Source organism: Haemaphysalis longicornis, unplaced genomic scaffold, assembly GCF_048455015.1.
Source record: "Haemaphysalis longicornis isolate Haplotype H1 unplaced genomic scaffold, Haemaphysalis longicornis Haplotype H1 scaffold_3, whole genome shotgun sequence".
In the NCBI taxonomy this organism is placed as follows: Eukaryota; Metazoa; Arthropoda; class Arachnida; order Ixodida; family Ixodidae; genus Haemaphysalis; species Haemaphysalis longicornis.
Genome location: NW_027526335.1, coordinates 5,946,132 through 5,964,298, shown reverse-complemented (window position 1 = coordinate 5,964,298; position 18,167 = coordinate 5,946,132). Strand labels below are relative to the sequence as shown.

Here is an 18,167-nt window from a genome sequence, read left to right as displayed (position 1 = left end):
GCAATAAATTCGTCTCCACAAATACACGTTCAACAGATTTACATCAGGCTGCTGCCGTGAACCTATCAGTATGGTACGACATTCGGCCCCAGAATCTCCCTCGTCCTTCGCTATACATGTTCGACACACCTGGTTGCTTATTTTTCTTGTTTCTGTTTTATTAGCTTGTGGGAACCTTGCGCAAGATAACCATTAGCGTTGCACTTACTAACATCCTACTCATAAACTCCATCATTATTCGCTGATGACCATCAACAAGACGAGAGCTGTTCTTAACCGCTGATATTAGCATCATTGTCGTCGTCCCTACCATCGCTGTCGTCATCACTCAGTAATTGGCAGTCGCTGCACAAAAGGCCTTTCTGAGTGATTTCCGGCCACCCGGCCCTTCCTCGCGCCAATCTAATCCAATTCTTGTTTCCGGGTTTTCTTATCAGCTCCCTTCGTTTAGTTATATGCCTCCCTCTACCTGTACTCTAGTCCCTCGGTAATCGGTATCAACTGTGTTACTGTGGTGTTGCCCCATTGTCTGCATAGCGCATCAGGCATACCACCCGATTAATTCCCATAAATTGTGCCTCAGTTGACCTCCTCCTTTCTTGAACACTGCATTGAAAATAAAAGAGATGCACATTAAAGATCGAGTGCGTATACGTACGACAGTTCTTGATCCGCATCGCTCGCTGTGTATTGGACTAATTACAAAGCTCGACAAGGTCATAAGCGCGAAGGCTACGATATCGTATACTCTCACACTGCTCCTGATTTTGCTACTTTTAGCACGCGCTTTTACAGAGAAGACACGGGAAGGAGAGAAGGTAGGGCCCGAGAACGGTGTCAAGCTAATCGAAGACAGCGCTGGTCTATTCACGAAATCAGTCGATCGCGAGGAGGCGGCGGACGAGGAAAGGGAACGAGAGAAGCCTGCTGTTTGTGTGCGCGCATTTTGCTTGGCTGGCTGCCGCTCCGAGCGCGACTTCCGCAAACAAACAAGCGCTAATGTGAGCCGAGCCAGCAAGCAGGCCGCAAGAAAAACGCCGTGGAACCTGGCGTGTTGTAGAACCTCCTCGGAGCCGTCGAACTTCTACCCATTTATTCTGTTGATCCACGGACAAAATAAGCGAGATACAGTTGCGCTCGGCGCGGAGTACGGGAGAGAACGAAGAGCAGGGAGGGAGGGAGGGAGGGAGGTCGGGAAAGAGGGCGCCTTTCCCCCTCACCCTTCATAAAAGCCGGAGCCGACGAGAAGACCGACGGGGAAGCAACGCGGCGCGTTTATTCGGCTCTCGGAAGGCAAAAGCGCCGCTACGTTCAGACCGGCCCGGCGTCGACGCTCATCCCCTGGAGACTCGGTATTCCGTTCGGTGGCCTGTGCGGAACGTTTCTGACCCCCCGTCGAGCAGAGAAGCCGGCTCCGCCGCCCGGAAGCTTCCGTAGCCGAAACGTCCCTAGCGCCCGTCTCTCTCCACGTCTGCTGCCTGTCTCGTGCTCAACAGCCATGGCCCCGGTGTACGATTTTCGTCACGTTGAATTGGATAAGATTGGCCGCGGGAAGAGGTGAGTGCGAGCATTGCTGTTTCAGTTTGTCGATGCCAGCTGGGCTGTGGGCTTCGTTTAAAGGAAAATTCTGTATCCTAAAGCAAGAAGTGTCTCACAGTTAGGAAAATATGAGTTTCGACGAAAACTTAACAGCAGTAAAATAATGTGCGTAGTGCGTGCAATTTCGTCGAGAACGCAGTTGCTCCCCGGTGTAAATATCACGTGCTTTGTTCTCGCGTGCAATTAAAAATACGCGTCTCATTCCGAGGAACAAATGAATGGTGAATTTGAAAAAAGGTTAGCAGTTGGTCACAGTCCCCTTTGAGAGCAGTTTACGGGTGAATTACTTCTTAGAGCAACTGGATCACGAATGATCATCAAAAGTGTGCTGTGGGGAGGATGAACCGCGGCAGTGTTTGTGGGCGCTCATCCGTAACTCACGCGTCCTCGAAGTTTATCTTGCCGCCACTGCATTTCTGACATTGATTCCTGCCAGGTTGACTAATTAATGTTTTATTATCAGTCAGTTATCTAGTCTTGCTGCCAGCACTACATGACCAGCGTATATTAACAGAAAGCATAAGTGAACCAGCCGCACTTTTACTATTTCATTCCACTTAAAAGTCACTGCGTTCGGGGTAAAGCTTTGAACGGTAAGTTAAAGCTGCGTCCCCTGTCGATCCACTTTCTTGTGGTTCGAGGTTGACACTGACTTTTTTGTTAGGAGCATTTCACGTAACTGTCGTATAGGTATACGGGGAAAACGCAACTATTGTTTTGGTCGACTGCTGTGGCGATCAGCTCATTGTTTTTCGAGTACACCAGCGAAAGCAGACTGTCTGTGTGACATCTGTCGTAACACTCGATATGACGTCCTGCTCTTTGACGTCTCCGACAACAGAGCGCGACAAGGATTATCAACGAAAGACGAGAACGGCAAACGATTGACGTACTGGCTGCCAAGTCCCGCGTTCGGCTTCTGCATATGGATATACTTAAACGGTGTTAATATAACAACAGTGGTAATCAAATATTCCGAAAATTTCTTCTGGCCTGGCACGATTGCTCTGCGATAGCCTGCTGTTAAATGCGATAGACGGCTACTTTCTCTTTCGTTTTTTAACGTGCCACCTGGTCCAACTCTATCTCAATGTTTACCACTGTCACGCATCGTTCTTTTCCAATAAGCTAGCCTCTATCTTTCGGTGCGACAGACTGTCTTGCTCGCAAATATCCAATGTTGAGAAACTAATATGTTGCGAGAACCTTTCAAAATATTCTGTGTGGCGATCGAAATTTATTCGAGTGTATTGACTCAAAGATCTATTTGAGGCTGGTTGTCACCACGGAAGTTTCTTCGGGGTTATCAACGCGGAAGTTACATTGCATATGGCTTGCTAGTGGATAAGAAAAGCGAGGAAGTGACAGGCTTCTTATCATAGATGAGTATGGCGTTGTGATAAACCCATATTCCTGCAGCACTCCTGGAGGAGCAATTCCCGTATACAAGTGAAACGTGCTACGCTCAAGGCGTACTCAATTTCCTAAAATGCATAGCCATAGTTAGAGGCTAAAGAAACTGCAAGTAGAGATCCGCTTACCACGGGATCGTAGGAATACACAGTATACCACACAAAGAGCACGCTTGCCCGCGAACGGTGGTTTTGCCGATGCCGAATAATCCTTCGGCGAGCCGGTGCAATCAACCTTGCAGCCATGTCGTGCAGAGAAGCCAACCACGGTGCTTTCCAGCCAAGCGCAGGTCATTGTTCCGATGGACAGTAACGGCGGCATTGTGCCATCTCGCAAGAATGCACCGCTGTAAGGTGACGAGTGCGTGGGACAATCCGCTTGCTCAACAACGTCGGGCTTCCAATTATAGCGCTCCTGAGAACATAACGACGACTCCCCGCAACAATGCATGACAGCTGCAATACAACGTTACAAAATATGCACGCCACCTCGAGCGTGAGATCCTACCCTCAACAGAATACTGCGAGTTCAGCCCATTCCGGCGATCCCCTAGGATAAGGAGATGCAAATAGCGCCGCATTTGTGGCATTCATATTTTCCCGCTCTCTCCTCACGTTCCGCTGCGTGTTTCTACGGGCCGGGTACTCGTGCAAGTGAGGCGCATTCCAAGAGTCCGCGGTGTCGGCGAACTTTTCCGGAGGAGGAAGAGGAACGCTACAGAAGCGACGCAAAGACGACCGCTTGCGTATCAGACCGCAGCGCGTTGCCAGCGCCTTCGCGGCCGGCACTAAAGCACTTGCGTTTATGTGCAATGCTCGAGAAGATCGGCTGCCAAGCGCTGACTCAGACCGCGGCATAAACACGGGACGGGTGATGGTGCCTATACAGAGCCATTTACCGGGTGATTCCGGCGGCCAGAATGTAGCGGCGGCGTTTGTAAGTTTCACTTCTCGCTCGGCGCAAAAAAGAGAGAGGAAGTACGGTCCGTTCACGCCTTCTTACCTCCCGCCAGCCGAGCCAGAATGCAGCAGCCTAGCGGAGGTCAGCTGTGCACGGGTGAGGCACGGCAGAAAACAGGCGGCGGAGAAAGAAAAACGTGCGCGTTGATGATCAGGAGCGACTCGTCTACGACGTCGGGGGAGGGGACGGGAGAAAAACAGTGAACCTGTTCCACCACTCCTTCCGTGCGCACGGTGTTGGCCTGCGCGCAACGGGAGAACGCCACGACCGCGAACCGCGCCGAGTTTAAGCGGTGGCAAGAAGTGCGAGGAAGCCGCCGCCAGAGTTCATCGCCTCCTTCCGCCGGCTCGCGTGCTCCCTGCTGCACTGCCCCGCTGCTGCTGCTGCGCATGCCGTCGCCGCTGTCAGCCGCCGCGCGAGGCCATTCCCGAACACCTTCCGTCCTCCGCGGCCAGCGTGTATATCCGTCACCGGCGCTCACTCACTGCTCGATGGGTTGCCTCGGAAATAGCGAAACCCAGGGCGAGAATAACAATTCTGGAAACCAGTTCGCTTCATCGTGTCTCCGCTTTCTTTATTTTCGCTTTTTTACGTGAGAAAAGTCGCGGTAACGTCAGACAGGACGGCAAGAAGTCATCTTTGCACTGTAACCGACCTGCAGGCGGCAGGTGTGACCATTAAAGTTTGTTAACCCGCCAGGGTTCATGCATGGGTCACCTCATAACAACGAAGGGGCGGTCGAACAGCGAGGGGTCTAGATTTCTGGCGCACTTATCATCCACACTTCCCGGTGCACATTCTCAAACAGGTGTCGGAGGCCTGTTTGGCGTCCTGAAAAAAAGAACTTTTCAACGTGGATTTTTCTTCATCTCAAACAATCATGTTTCATGTGCCGAAAATTTTTGTTGCTATCCATCACGCTATATGCATGGTGCGCTTTTAGGAGAAAAGCACTTATGAGAAATTGTCAGAAACAACACATTTTGTTAGTGAGTGTTGCATACCTCGTTGTTCATATCAAGCTGGCATAACAGGAAAACATGCATATCACCGCACTTGCTCCTGCAACCTCATTCACAAGTCCATAGTAAGCTAATGAGTACGACTCACACGGTGTAGATATCCGCTGAGCCTCTCGGAGCTTGAAGAAAGAACTTCAGCGGCAGTGATCACAAGGACTCGGTGTCTACTGGCTCAGCACAGGCATGCAACTTCCGCAGTGCCCCCGGTGTTCCCACGTTCTTAAGAGAGACACTCAGAACGAGTGGTAAGGTTAGTAGCGTATTCTCCTGAAAGAAATTTAAATTTACCGCCCGCTTAGTTAACATCATACGCATATGAGGCACTACGCATATTGCGCTTTTGAGCCGACGCGAGCAGTACGAGCCCACCGCCGGTGGATCAGCAGCATCACGATCGGTGTCATTCCAGAGCCGCTTTGCATCTCCTTGTCACGAAAGCCGAAGCAGAGTGGAGTGAACTAAGCGCGGACTTGCAAATAAATGACTGCATTGGAGAAACGAACGAGTATATCAACTCTCGGTGGAAAGCGGCTCAATCAGCAGATTGAAGACAAGAAACGCAGGGCACGCCACTGACTGACAACCGAATATTTTACAAAAAGAGGGCACAGATATATACATAAACAATATCCGCACGTGCCGGCGGAAAGTCACTGATATAATATTGGAAATATGGCCTTATCAATCTGCGAAAAAGAATTTCTCCGCCACGCAATATAACATTTTTTTTATCAGTGACTGCTGGGCACATGCAGATATCGTTTATGTATATATCTTCGGTCTCTCTTTTTTTAATAGTCTGAATAGTTGTGAGTCAGCAGCGTGCCCTGTTTTTCCTTGTACTCCGTTCAAGCTGCTTTCCGCCAAAAAATGTATCAACTAGCACAATTATACCAAATATATATCAACGTCCAGTCGCTACTGGAGGCAACCGTAGCTCTATACGCTGAATGTAAAGCTGCTGCTCTCACGACGATTTATTCGACCAAGCGATTGTTTGATAGGGTTGAGCGTAAAAAATACACAAGGACGACGAAAAAACGGTACACGAGGTTCACGCTGGCCAAGACGGCAAGCGCGGAAGCGAAGTGCAATCAACGCCCGCATGCACCACCGTGTCAACGGCTTGTCCGGCCAGGTGCCGAACGGGGCGATGCGGCAGCTCGGAGTTCATTGCGTGCGAGAGACGCGCTGCCGGCTATCCCGCGGGCGAATGGCTCCTTGATGTGCGTGCGCGAGCATGCTCGCCTCCTGCCGCCTGCAAGGCTTTCGTCTTGCCAGGAAAAGAAGAGAGGCGCGACGGGAGGAGACGGGCGTCCTCCTCCTCGCCGGGCCAAGCTCCGGAAACCATCTGCTGCCCCATACTGCTGAGAACGCTGCCGCTGCCATTGTGAGGGCCGAGCCCGAATGAGGGCTGAATGCGGATCGCGAGCGCACGACGCCGCCACCGCCCCCCTGAGCGGCACCGACGCCGGCGGCAAACAAAAACGTACGTTTCCGGGAGACGGAAACATTTGCGCGAGTAGAGGAGAGGGGGGAGTGGAGTGGAAGGACCCGTGAGGGATAAGGTGAAAGACAGGGAGACGCCAGGTGCGCTGGGTCTCCACCCCGGTGCTCTGACGGCTGTAGGCGCACGGAGTCTGTGTCGCCTTTTTGTGACGAGGCTCCACTCGGCGACTCCCTTGAAATGAACGCGCGTGCGAAGGCGCGACCATAGGCTCAAACTCTATGGAGAGGTAGGTATCAGGGGGGACTAGGCGAAATCAAGCGCAGTGATATATCGTGTAACACCGCAAGGACTGAACGAATATCGTTTACCCCTGTCTGTGGAAGGCTGTGGGAGCATCTTTCAGAATTTCTTTGTCGGCTGACAATATTTTTCCTCGGTGGCTGATCTTAGAACGTCAGCGAATACCTTGGAACATGATTGATTTTATTTGTGGTATGGTTTAAAGCCCCGACGCAACGCAGGCGATGAGGCACACCGTAGTTGAGGGCTCCGGATTAATTTTGACCACCTGGGGACCTTTAACGTGCGCCGAAATCTCGTACACACGGGCGTTTTTGCTTTTCGCCTCCATCAGAAAAGCGGCCGCCGCGGCCGGGAATCGAACCCGCGTCCTCGTGATCAGCAGCACAACGCCTTAGCCACTGAGCCACCGCGGCGGGTGAATACCGTGGAACTGTGACGGTGACGCCCTCGAGGCTGTCTATCCGCAGAACGCAGCGAGATGGAAAGAAAACATCGCCCGCGGTCACGCTTCTCACAGCACTAACTGCACAGGGTCTCTGGCACTCTGGGCATGTCGTTTGACCATTTGACAGGCACTCTGAGTACCCGCTCGGTTCAAGGATTCTCGAATTGATTCTTCAGGCTTCAGAAGGACCAATGCAAAATATCACGCATCGGCATTACTGCAGAGCAAACTGCCCATACTTCTACATCGCAGTTTGCAAGTCAGCTTTTCAACAAAGTCACGGAGTGCTGTCATTACTGTATAGAAATCGTTGCTTGGAAGCAAGCTTCCCATCTGGCGTGAAGTATACTGGTTTGTATTTACTTACTCATTAATTCAAATTTCAGTTCAAAGCACCTAGCGTTCGCGGTGCATGCGACAGCACTTCCACAAGCCATCCATGTCCGATAGCCGTGCTGTGCGCACTGTTTTTCGAGCCACAAATTTACTTCCGCTGGTCAGTTATCACCCTCAGCGGGCAGTGCTCACGCTGGCGTCCTCTAATGGTTAGTAGAGAGCGAGTGCCAGCAGCAAAGGCTGCTGGGACGTACTCAGAGGTCTCGTTTGGACAAGAGCTCTCCCCCTCTCACTGTCTCGTCGCTTACAATCATCTGAAGTGGTGCGTGAACGCGTGGCCTTAAAAAACGACAGCCACGCCAGAAAGAAGAAACAGGAAAACAACGCGAAGGAACGGGAAGAGCAAGAGAGAAAAAAGAAGGGCGAGAAAAACAGAAGAAAGGCCGACGCGCGGCGTGCGGGCGGGCGTCTGAAGGAAAAGGTACGGCGGAGGCGACCTTTGGCGAGCCACGAAGCGCGCGCATATATGACCCCGAGCACGACCGGGCTCGCGGAAATGATGATCCGCTTGTGGCGTGCTCGCGCGCAACGTCGCAGGCGACGCTCGACGCGTAAGCCAGACTCAAAAGGGGAGGAAAAAATGAAGAGCGGTTTCCAGGTTTGCCTTGACGCCAGCGCTTGTCTTCGCTCGAGTATGTTCGCTTCAAATGCGTGGGCGCCGGCTCTCCACTGCCCTTCGTGTCTACTCGTACACACGTGCCCTCACATCAACTGCAGACTTGATAAAGACGGCGCCGCGAAGGACCTGTGTTGTCGCCCACTCCGATAACCTCGCTTGCGAGCCTGGAATGTGGCCTCTTCCAGGGCACCTCATGAGAAAGATTGAAGGATAACCAAACCTAGCCAGTAAAATAAGCACAAAACTCGAGAAACTGATAGCATTACGTACAGTAAACATTCGTAATAACGAAGTTTTCGTTATAAGTGGTATTTCGTTAAAAGATGATGTCGTTTGCATGCGCTGCATTGCGGACTATTGGGGACTATAATGAACGCTCGCTGTAGCTCCTGAAAAAGCAGAGGATATATTCGAGGGAGACTCGGGTCCGCATGTTCAACATTCTTTCCCCCTAAAAGCTCCACTAAAAGAAATATTGGAAGCCTACATGAACCTGATTCATCACTATACGTACTCTTGTTTTCAGCAAAAGCGTTCAGAGAAGAGAGACTGGTACCAAAGCCACGCCTTGGGGTATGCACAAAAGGCGCAATGAACAGAGTTAGTCACTTATGCGCAGATGAAAATATGCGAACAGCGTCGGTCCGTGTAACGTAGATCCTTTCGAGGCACGAACTGCATCCGGCTGACATTCGTTAGTGATATCCAAGTAAGCACACTCATTCGTCTAGTACAACAAAGATTGACATACGCGAAGATTAAATTCCGCTTGAAACGGGACGTTAATGAAACCGCACTCTAGGACGCCCGCAGTCAATCGCCGCAGCGGAGCCGCGTTCTTCCTTGATCGGTTCATCGGCACGCCAACGCGGTTCAACAAACGTCGTGTCTTGTCTGCTGTCGGAAAATGGGTCGCTGCAGCCACTTCCTGATGCAAATATGACAGGCGTCAATTTTCATTACTGTCGTTCTTTGCGCTGCCCTGCGGGGTTCCGGTGTAATCGGTTATATTACGAAGCCTCGTCCCTCACAGCGCTCACGCTATATAGTATCTTCTGTTCAGAGCGTCTGACGCTCTGAATGGCGCGTCAACGCTTGCATTCCTTCGTGCGGCGTCTCGCGTATTTCAATACTTTGAGTTGCCCACGGCCATTCTTCGGCGCCTTGTTCTGTTACTCAATCGTATGATTTAATTATCTCTCGGTCTCTATCCGCGCCTCGTAATACTGAGTCTGACGAGAAGGCCGTTGGCTCCTCTTCACAATAAGCCAATCTTTCACGTCTATCACCTAGCTTCATTACGAAAACGTGCATCTCATTTCATAAACAAACACTACGGAACAAAAAGACCGCAGAAAAACTAGTAGGCCCCACGGTGCAGCGAACGGGTTTAATTAGGGTTTCTAATCAGGCACACAGACCTGTTCCTGTCCCGACGAACACGTTCTAGTAATCACGTTCACGTTTAAGTTCAACGGAGATCCACAACTCGCAGCTGAAGATGGCGCTTTAAGAGAGGATTTGTAGTTTCTGATTACTTGTTGGTGCATACGGCGAAGCGCTCGCATCAGCTCCCGTCGTAAACACCATCGCTTGTTTTTAAGCCCACTGATTCATCCGAACGTAGCACCTTGTGCATCTTTACGACCGAGTGACAGAGCGGGATGCATGGGTCGTAAAATGTCTGGCTGCTTCCCGCTCGTTTAAACACTTAGAAAGAGAGCGATGAAGACAGAGAAAAAAAGTCATCAGCCTGGAAAGAAAGCAAATGTTGTTCCAGGGCTTGGGGGATGGGTGCGCGGCTGCACGGGCACTCCGTGGTCCGCAGACCCGGCGAACGCATTGGTATGCACCGCGTCCGAGGGGACGCACGCCGAAGGGCGGACGGCGTGGCTTATTGGAGCGGAGGGCTTCGCTAAGCCCACTTACGAAATAATCGCCCCGATCCCTGGCCGACCGCCGTCGGGGCAGGTCGCAGAACTCCGGCCGGAATCCTAGGTCTGGCTTCTCCCCCGCCTAGGGAACACGTCATTGGTGATGACGTCATCATACGCGTTGCCGAGCGTGGAAGGCTTCTTGTTAGGCGACTCGGCCAGCTCAAGATCAGGTGTTCGCCATCCAGTGCTTCGCAATCTCATCATTGATAGCACGGTTTAGCCGGGATTATGAAGAGAGCCGAGAGCTTTGGTGACTGCGATATAAATGCCCTAAAAACTGGCAACGGGCAAAAAATTTCCAAATGTACACGACGAAGCAAGAGAAATTCAAGATATAGTAGCGTGTACATTCTCGGCACAACATTGTGCACAATTAATCACTGTCGCAGGGTTCCCTTTATCTTCTGCTCACACAAAACCCCCTCGATGTACGCAACTTCATCCATATATGTAAAGCCCAGTTTCATTCTGCGACTTCAGGTTGACATCACTTCAACCTCATGGTGGACAGCTACGGGCACGCATGCCTGCTAGCGAACACATCATGCGATTGTCCTCTTCACTTGTACGTACAGCAAAACTTAATTTTACTATAAAAACGGCAATCTGTAGTTTTCGGTAAAATTAACAAAAGTGTAAATTGCAATTCAGAAGAAAAATGTGCGAACTGGGCGCAACAAATAACTTCCGAACGTAATGGGAAAAACATAGCAAGTCAAAAAGGCCCAAAGCGTAACATGAAAGCTTCCAAACTATCACAGGGCTAGAACTGAAATAAACCAGCTAATGGCGAACACACTGAAATACGTCACGTAATATAAAACGAAACGGATGTCTTTAAATTTTGCATTAGAATTACTATAGCTTCGTGGTCCGTTGAAACGCCAAACGTGTCTAAAGTCCGCGACTTGTAATTTCTTTAGTAGACGCGACTGCCTATTATTCAAGGATGAAATGTCATTGTATAATCTATAGAATCTACCTTTCGCTAATGGAAACCGTAATGCGAGATTTTATATATTTTCCTCCTGCCTTAACAAGGGGTGAGCTCACCCACCACGCCTTCGAGCTGTGCATAAAAGCGAACCTATGAAAATCCTCCGAGCGAGCAGCGCGCGTACGCGAATAACCGCATGGGAAAAGATTTCAAGCACAACCCCTCCATTCTTTCATTCCTACGAGAGAAGGGAGCATATCTGTAGCTCTAAAAAAACCTTCATTTATGCCTTAGTGTATACTATAACATTGAAAAAAACGCGTGTAGAGAGAGAGAGAGACAGGTCCACACCCATAGCACACAGAAGAATGGTGGAGGAAAAAAACATGGCCCAAATAAAGGAGGCAGGAGAGATGGGGGGAGTGCAGCTGATTAGGCTTTAAAACATCGATTCGAATTATTTTATTGCGTATTTACATAAAGCCCCTGGTGTAGACTGTCTGCCGTGTTATTTTGGTAATCGTATTATTTACTTTCAAATAGCGTAGCTAGCTTGGAACGGGGTTTTCGGGATGTAGCAAGAAAAAGTTTCAGGAAGAGGTTTTTGCTGTCAGTATGACGACAACAATACATTTCAAGACACACATAAATATAGCATTGTTAGCACTATAGCAAACAAACGCGCGAGATCTTTTCTGGATTTAATTAAAGTTTATTCTCTCTCTCTCTCTTCCGTAACACGAATATATATTCATCATGTACCAAGACGTTTTGAACGGCTGACTCGCCTTTATCAGCTTGGTATATTTTGGTATGTAACAGCAGCTTTTGTAACTGAGCCGCTGTGATACTGCTGAGAGAGCCGCAGTTAGATGCTGAAAAGGGTCCGCTGTGGATGGATGCGGTGAAGCTCTCGAACTGGCCTTTATCGATCGATGCGTAGATAACAATGAAAGTCTAAAAGTTCCTGGCGATACTTCCGCCACTCTGTTCCGCTTGTATTGACGCCGGGGCTGAAACGAAATGGAACGCGAATATCGACTTACACACAACCACACCAGAGCTCGTGTTCAAGGCCGACGACATGACAATAGCGTCAAAACGGAGAGTCGCGTAGCAACGCGAACGCGAACAAAATTGATCGCCGCTGGCCCCCCTTCGCCCACCGCACAGGATCCAGAAAGGAAATAGAGAGAAAGAAGAAGAGAGTCTGCCCCACCCACGCCGGCCGACGCGTTCCACGCAAAGTTCGTTGAACCATGACGCAAACTTTCTTTTGTTTCATTTTGTCTTTCGCTGGCCGTGGCTGTCTCCTCCCGTCAACGGAGCAACCGTCGTCCCTTCCAACCCTCGTCGGCCGCCGTCGACGCCGCCAAAATTTTAATATCCAGCGGTGAGGAGACGTACTCTGTAATTTTCTGTGGCGTGCCCGCTGGATCGAACGTGCACCGTGGACCGGGCAAACGACTCGGTCATTCTACCACCATCTGTCTAAGAAAGTCACGCCCATTTGCTGTCGTATTACGGCTACAATGGTTAATGCAGTAGGAAAGGAGGCCTGGAAAACTCCTTATCGTGTTCAAAGTATTTTATTAGAAGGGAAAATATTAATATTTTTGTATACATCCCTTTTGTTACTGGAGAAAATGCTGCCACCTACAGCATTTATTTGATTTATTTATACCAAAATTCACAGTGTCATTCCTCGCATTATAGTGGGGAGAGTAATCTAATCGAATTACGTATGATCTCCTTGAACCGAGGCTTAGCGAGCAATCATATTTGTGACAGATCTGTGCAACGCAAAGCAGATAAAGCAATGTGCGCCGAGACAGCTACACCGTTCCAAACCAAGTGCACGCAACACGCATCTGTCCTTAGGCAGGAGCATTTGTGCTGTGCAGTGAAGATGCCTTTTTAGTAATCCTTATCCTCCCAACGGCGGTACCAACCATACAGAGACGTGAACATTGGGTTGACAAGGCGTATTCCTTCCGTGCTTTCTGTCTCTCTAAATTCAGCTCAACTGAACTTGAGAGAGAGAGAGAGAGAGAGAGAGAGAGAGAGAGAGAGAGAGAGAGAGAGAGAGAGAGAGAGAGAGAGAGAGAGAGAGAGAGAGAGAGAGAGAGAGAGAGAGAGAGAGAGAGAGAGAGAGAGAGATTATATGAAGACTAAAACGGAACAGCAGGAACTGCAGGCCTTTCTTCTTCAAGTAAGGGTGAACACCGCACACCCGTTGCGTTTCAACTTGCACTGAGTTTCCCATAGTTACAAAGTAAAAGCGCTTTCAGGATCTTTAAGTACCCCTGTAAAGAGAAAGTAAAAAAGTAAAAAAGTATTTCAAGGAAATTTAGTTACGTGTTTTTGTGCATCAGCAATAACTGAGAGTGTTGTTAGCCGCAGGTGGCCGGTGGCCCGTTTAAGAAAAGGTGCACCACTAAGCCGAGACTGCCGTTACGTTGGTTGGTATGAATCCTCTCAAATTGTCAAGGTACCTTATTCGTGAAGCTTTCTTGTTGTATTGGTCGCGGCACTCCAAGGTTCAAAAACCCGGTCGACGCTAGAGACCTGAACGTTCAGAAAAATTTCACACGTACAGTGAACCCTCTTTATAAAGAAATCGCTTTATTCGAAATCACGCCTTATTCGAAGTGTTTCTTGGTCTCCACAGCAGCGCATAAAGGGCGCATCATATTCGCTTTTAACGGTACATCGCTTATACCAAAGCCGGTTTTCTGTGATGACGAGGGTTTACTGACACGCACATGTGCTAATCCCTGTCCAGATATAGACTACAAAAGTGCTTGTTTCCACCTTTTATGACACCTTGTACGCAACAGCCTGAGGTCGGAGCGTTTAATCTGCATTTCGTCTCCCTTTACTGAAGCTACACAACAATCAGCTCACACTCGGCTACACTCTGCGCAGTTTCGTGCGGCCACAAATACACGACGCCAGCAGCAGGATGCCTCGCGGCGCCTCAACTTTCCCGCGCTTGGCTACTCGGCCGCCGGGAATGATGACCGATGAGAAGACGGGCCGCAGGATCCGCGTCTGAGACGGACGAAGACAATGAAACAACCCCAGCGTTTACAGCCCGCCGCGTGCGGCCCCAAGCATTGAATTCGCCCTCTGACGGAGCGCTCCTCCAGCTCTCGGGCGAGATTGGGTTCCTCAGCTGGAGGGCAAAGGAGCGGTGCCGTACATGTCCGCGGGATGGCGGAGATTGGCCCATCACCCACCAGCGCGGTAACGCGGGCCCAATAGCGGAAAACGCGACCAAGAGGAATTCCGAACAGCGTAGCAGCTCTCGCTTATCCCGTTCTGAGTCACCCCGGAGGAAATCGAGTCGGAGATGGCTTCCGCTGCGGCCTCGAGATGGATGGATGGATGGTCTTCGCCCCTACGCGTGGTCCCCGTCAGCGGTTAGTTGGCGAGAGCGCTTCCTGTCGGACAAAAGAGCACCGCCGCCAGGGCTGGTGCTACGATTATGTTGTAATTGTGGGAACGGGGCGCGTTTTGTTTAATGGCTAAAAGCAGAAGCGGCGTTGGTGTCGTCTGAGATAGATGGGAGAGAGAATGAAAAGGGGGTTCTTAACGGTGCGGGCTCTCTTGGCTTCTCTCTCCTTTCACCCCTCCTTGTATTTCTTTTTCTTCTCTATAATTAATATTCCTTTCCCCCTCCCCCTCCTCCCTGCTCCGTCTCATGTGATGACAGAAAGTCTTCCGAAATCCTTCGCACTTTCCGACCCCACTCGAGTGTGAAACTAATCCGAGTCGCGGCCACGCTTCGTGACGACACCGGGTTCTCCGGGCGGTGTCATCGACTCTGCAGGCAATGCCAGCGCATTCTTCTTGAAGAGGACACGAAAAGAGGAATAACACTCCGGGACAGGAAACGAGCTACCTGCATCAGAGAAAAAACTAGAGGTGACGATATCACAGTTCAAATAACGAAAAAGAAACGAACTTGGGCTGGCCATGCAGGGAGACGAACCGACACCCGCTGGACAATTAGGGTAGCAGAGTGGATACCAAAAGCTGGGTCTAGAAGAAGGGGAAGGCCATTAACCCGGCGGAGGGATGAACTAGGATAATTTGGGGGTAAACTATTGACCCTAGCAGCGCAGGACAGGAGCGGTTGGGGGTCAGTGGGAGAAAGAAGCCTTCGTCCTGCAGTGGACCTGAGTAGGCTGATGATGATTATTTTTATTATTATTTCCCTAAAACGCACTTTGAGTTGTCTAGTCGCATCTCACGGGGAACCGGCTGCTGGGCCACACAGCTTACTAGTAAGGGCTTTAGCTTACAAAACTGAGGAAGCAACGTTATGTTGCTGTTTACCATACCTGCGCTGCTGCGTAAATTGTATAGGATAACTACAATTATAGCTGTAATGGTAGTAGCAAATAAAAGAATTACGAGAAAAAAAGTTACATTTTTTTAGCCGCTTCATTTTATAGGGGTGATTTCACGTACAAGCCTGTTCAACTTCCCAAGCGTTTTAGTCCCGCACAAAGGCCGAGCGCCACGCCGGGTAGCGTGTTTCTAAACGCTTCGCTGCACAGAGCGCTCACATGACATGTGTGATGTCACTGCGCGCGCTATGCTTTTGAGCGCCTGCTAAAGAAACCCACCATTCGGGCTCTGTAGCCTCGATGTAGAGTAGTGAGCACTAGTGCTCACGGCTTGGTTTCAAGCCTCAGCACGTTGATCTCTTATTTCTTTTTTTTCATTGCCTAATTTTTTTTTCTAAAATATCTTTTTCTCTAACTCAAATTACGCGTTGCTTTTGTTAATGGTGATTTGGTATGTTCTAGGTCGCTTTAGTTTTGGGCCGCAGCAAATGACGACGTTTAAATACCGTTCTGCATCGCGCAAACAGACATGTCGCCTGGGTGATCGGGCAGCGAAACGTTTGGAAATGCGCCGCCGGGTAGTCGCTTGTACTTACTTTACCGGTAGGTTCCCGGCTCCATCGAGGCACACGAATGCGCATGGCGACTCCCAGAGCCACGATGGACGCTCAAATCACTGAGCGCCTTGCAAAAATGCAACTTCGTTTTTTTGCAAGACCACGGGCTGTAATAAATGAAGTGCGCACTCTGAACTCCTGGGGTAAATTTTTTTTGTTAATATTTTTAATATACCCTGCCTCACCCAATTGAACTAAGCCGAGTAAAAGCTTTCGGCAAGTGCATTGGTGAGGTACCGTAAAAAAAAAAAAAAAACGGCAGATTCAGTTTGAAACTAAAATTTAAATTGCTTCATTTCCATAAAACATGTATGATTTTATGGGGCATTTGTCGGGAAAAAAGCTGCTCAAGGCAGCTTGACAAGCCCTAAAGGACAGGATGACTGTAAGAGCAGGACGTGCTGTTCGTCGTGCTCTTTCTTATTCAAAAACCCGCCACGCTCATTCCCCTCACCGGAATGCCTGTTATGAGGTCAGCGTCCATGAGTTACAGGAGGAGGAAACACGAACCAACGTCGTGCCATACTTCGAGCGGCAATTATTTCGGCTACAGCCACCGTCTGGTACCCGCTCAACAGCGTGGAACGAACGTTACGGGTTAGAAGAAAAAAACACACTCCGTCATCATTACCCGTACAGTGGTCAACACTCAACCAACCCCAAGCGGAGCTCCTGTGTAAGCGCACAAAGGCGGAAAAACGATTCGTTGACTGAATGTCCCTGTCACAATACTTCACGGTGCGCTATGTAGTCGGCGCAGTCGGCCGCGACTCACAGCCGGTGCCTTTTCAAACGCTCGCCTTATCGTCGCTGCTCGACATCGCCCGTCCATGGGGAACCGACAGGCCGCATTCGGACCACGCCAATAAAATTGGGCGAGCTGTTTGAGTTAATTAAAAGGGGGAAGGGGGTGGGGATGGCAGACGTCCGAAGCAGTGAGGCTACGCAGTGCGGTGCGCATTGCACGGGTGTATGCGAGGGAAGTCGCGGTGTTCGGCGTGCGTGTACGGAGCAGGGGAAGTAGCGTCAGCTCCTCTGTGACAAGAAGAGTGGAATGGGGAAGTTAAGAATCAGCGTCCTCATTCGGGGAGGAAAGCGAACGCAGACACAGGCAGCAAAGTATCTGACAAGTACCCAGCAATGCAGCCCGCCTTAAAAGGAAGTGACATCAGGTGCTTTAAACCTCGCTCAGATGCGGATTTCTGAACCGTCAGTTATACAGCGAGGTGGGGCACAGAAAGTTTAGAAAGCCTTCTGGTGTCCCCACTATTACACCGCTTGTCACTGCGCTTTGTATTTTGTGTGGAAAGTTGTTTTCACGCAAATAGTTCGGGGGATGTCTGCAGGAAAACTTGCCGATGGCGAACATACTTTCATTAATGCGGCGCGCATGCAGTACCCCGATGCGTGGCTCAGCCACCACGCGACTTTTGCCCTCGAAAACAATGGGCCCCTACCATCACAATGTCGTACCCCGCTTAATGTCTTGCAAGCCCGATATTATGCCGTGCCAGCAACCTATAGCTGACATGACAGTGCCCTCGTAGCAAAAGTCTAACTCTTTCTCTATTACTGCAATATGCTCTAACATTCTCCATGTGTTGGTGCGTACACAAAATAAACATTACTCTGGAAATCCGCGCCCGGTTGATGAATGTTTGTAAGAGTATCCTCGTTCATTCCTCTGTGAGAGGCACATACTGCCCTTTGGGAAACTGCCGGAAGAGCGCTGAATGACGATTATGTCCCGTCCTGCTTGTTTTGTTTGCTGATGACAGCAACTGATGAGGCGCCCGGCACTGCGAACGCACTAATTGCGTCGGCCGAACGCCTCACAAAGAAAAAAAGGACGCATGTGACAGGCGGGTCAGTGAACTTGGCACGGCGCCATGTTCGAGCTAATTAAAGCAATGGAATAAAAGCAGACGCGACGGAGAGGAATGGCGCGCTTTTCAAACCACCGCTTTCGTAGCCGTCTCTTCCGCCGGTCTGTGAATGACGACTCACTTAGTTCTGGCACGCCGTTTGAGCCACCCATGTAAAGGATAAGATACACAATTTGGCTGCGGCCTGGTGCCATGGAAAAATGTAACTAGGGGTGATTAAGAAGC

General features: G+C 50.0%; 1 protein-coding gene across 2 annotated transcripts in view; it reads left to right on the top strand.

The window, feature by feature from the left end:
* Window positions 1-1,242: 1,242 nt before the first annotated feature.
* The window catches only part of Jupiter (microtubule-associated protein Jupiter), a 62,269-nt gene continuing 45,344 nt past the window's right edge, over window positions 1,243-18,167 (top strand). The window contains exon 1 of one of the 2 annotated variants that reach the window (XM_077702218.1): window positions 1,243-1,557. In XM_077702218.1, coding sequence (XP_077558344.1) covers window positions 1,499-1,557 — 59 coding nt within the window. In that variant the 5' untranslated portion in view covers window positions 1,243-1,498. The remainder of the gene's footprint in view (window positions 1,558-18,167) is intronic. The other variant, XM_077702216.1, reaches the window with a different exon arrangement.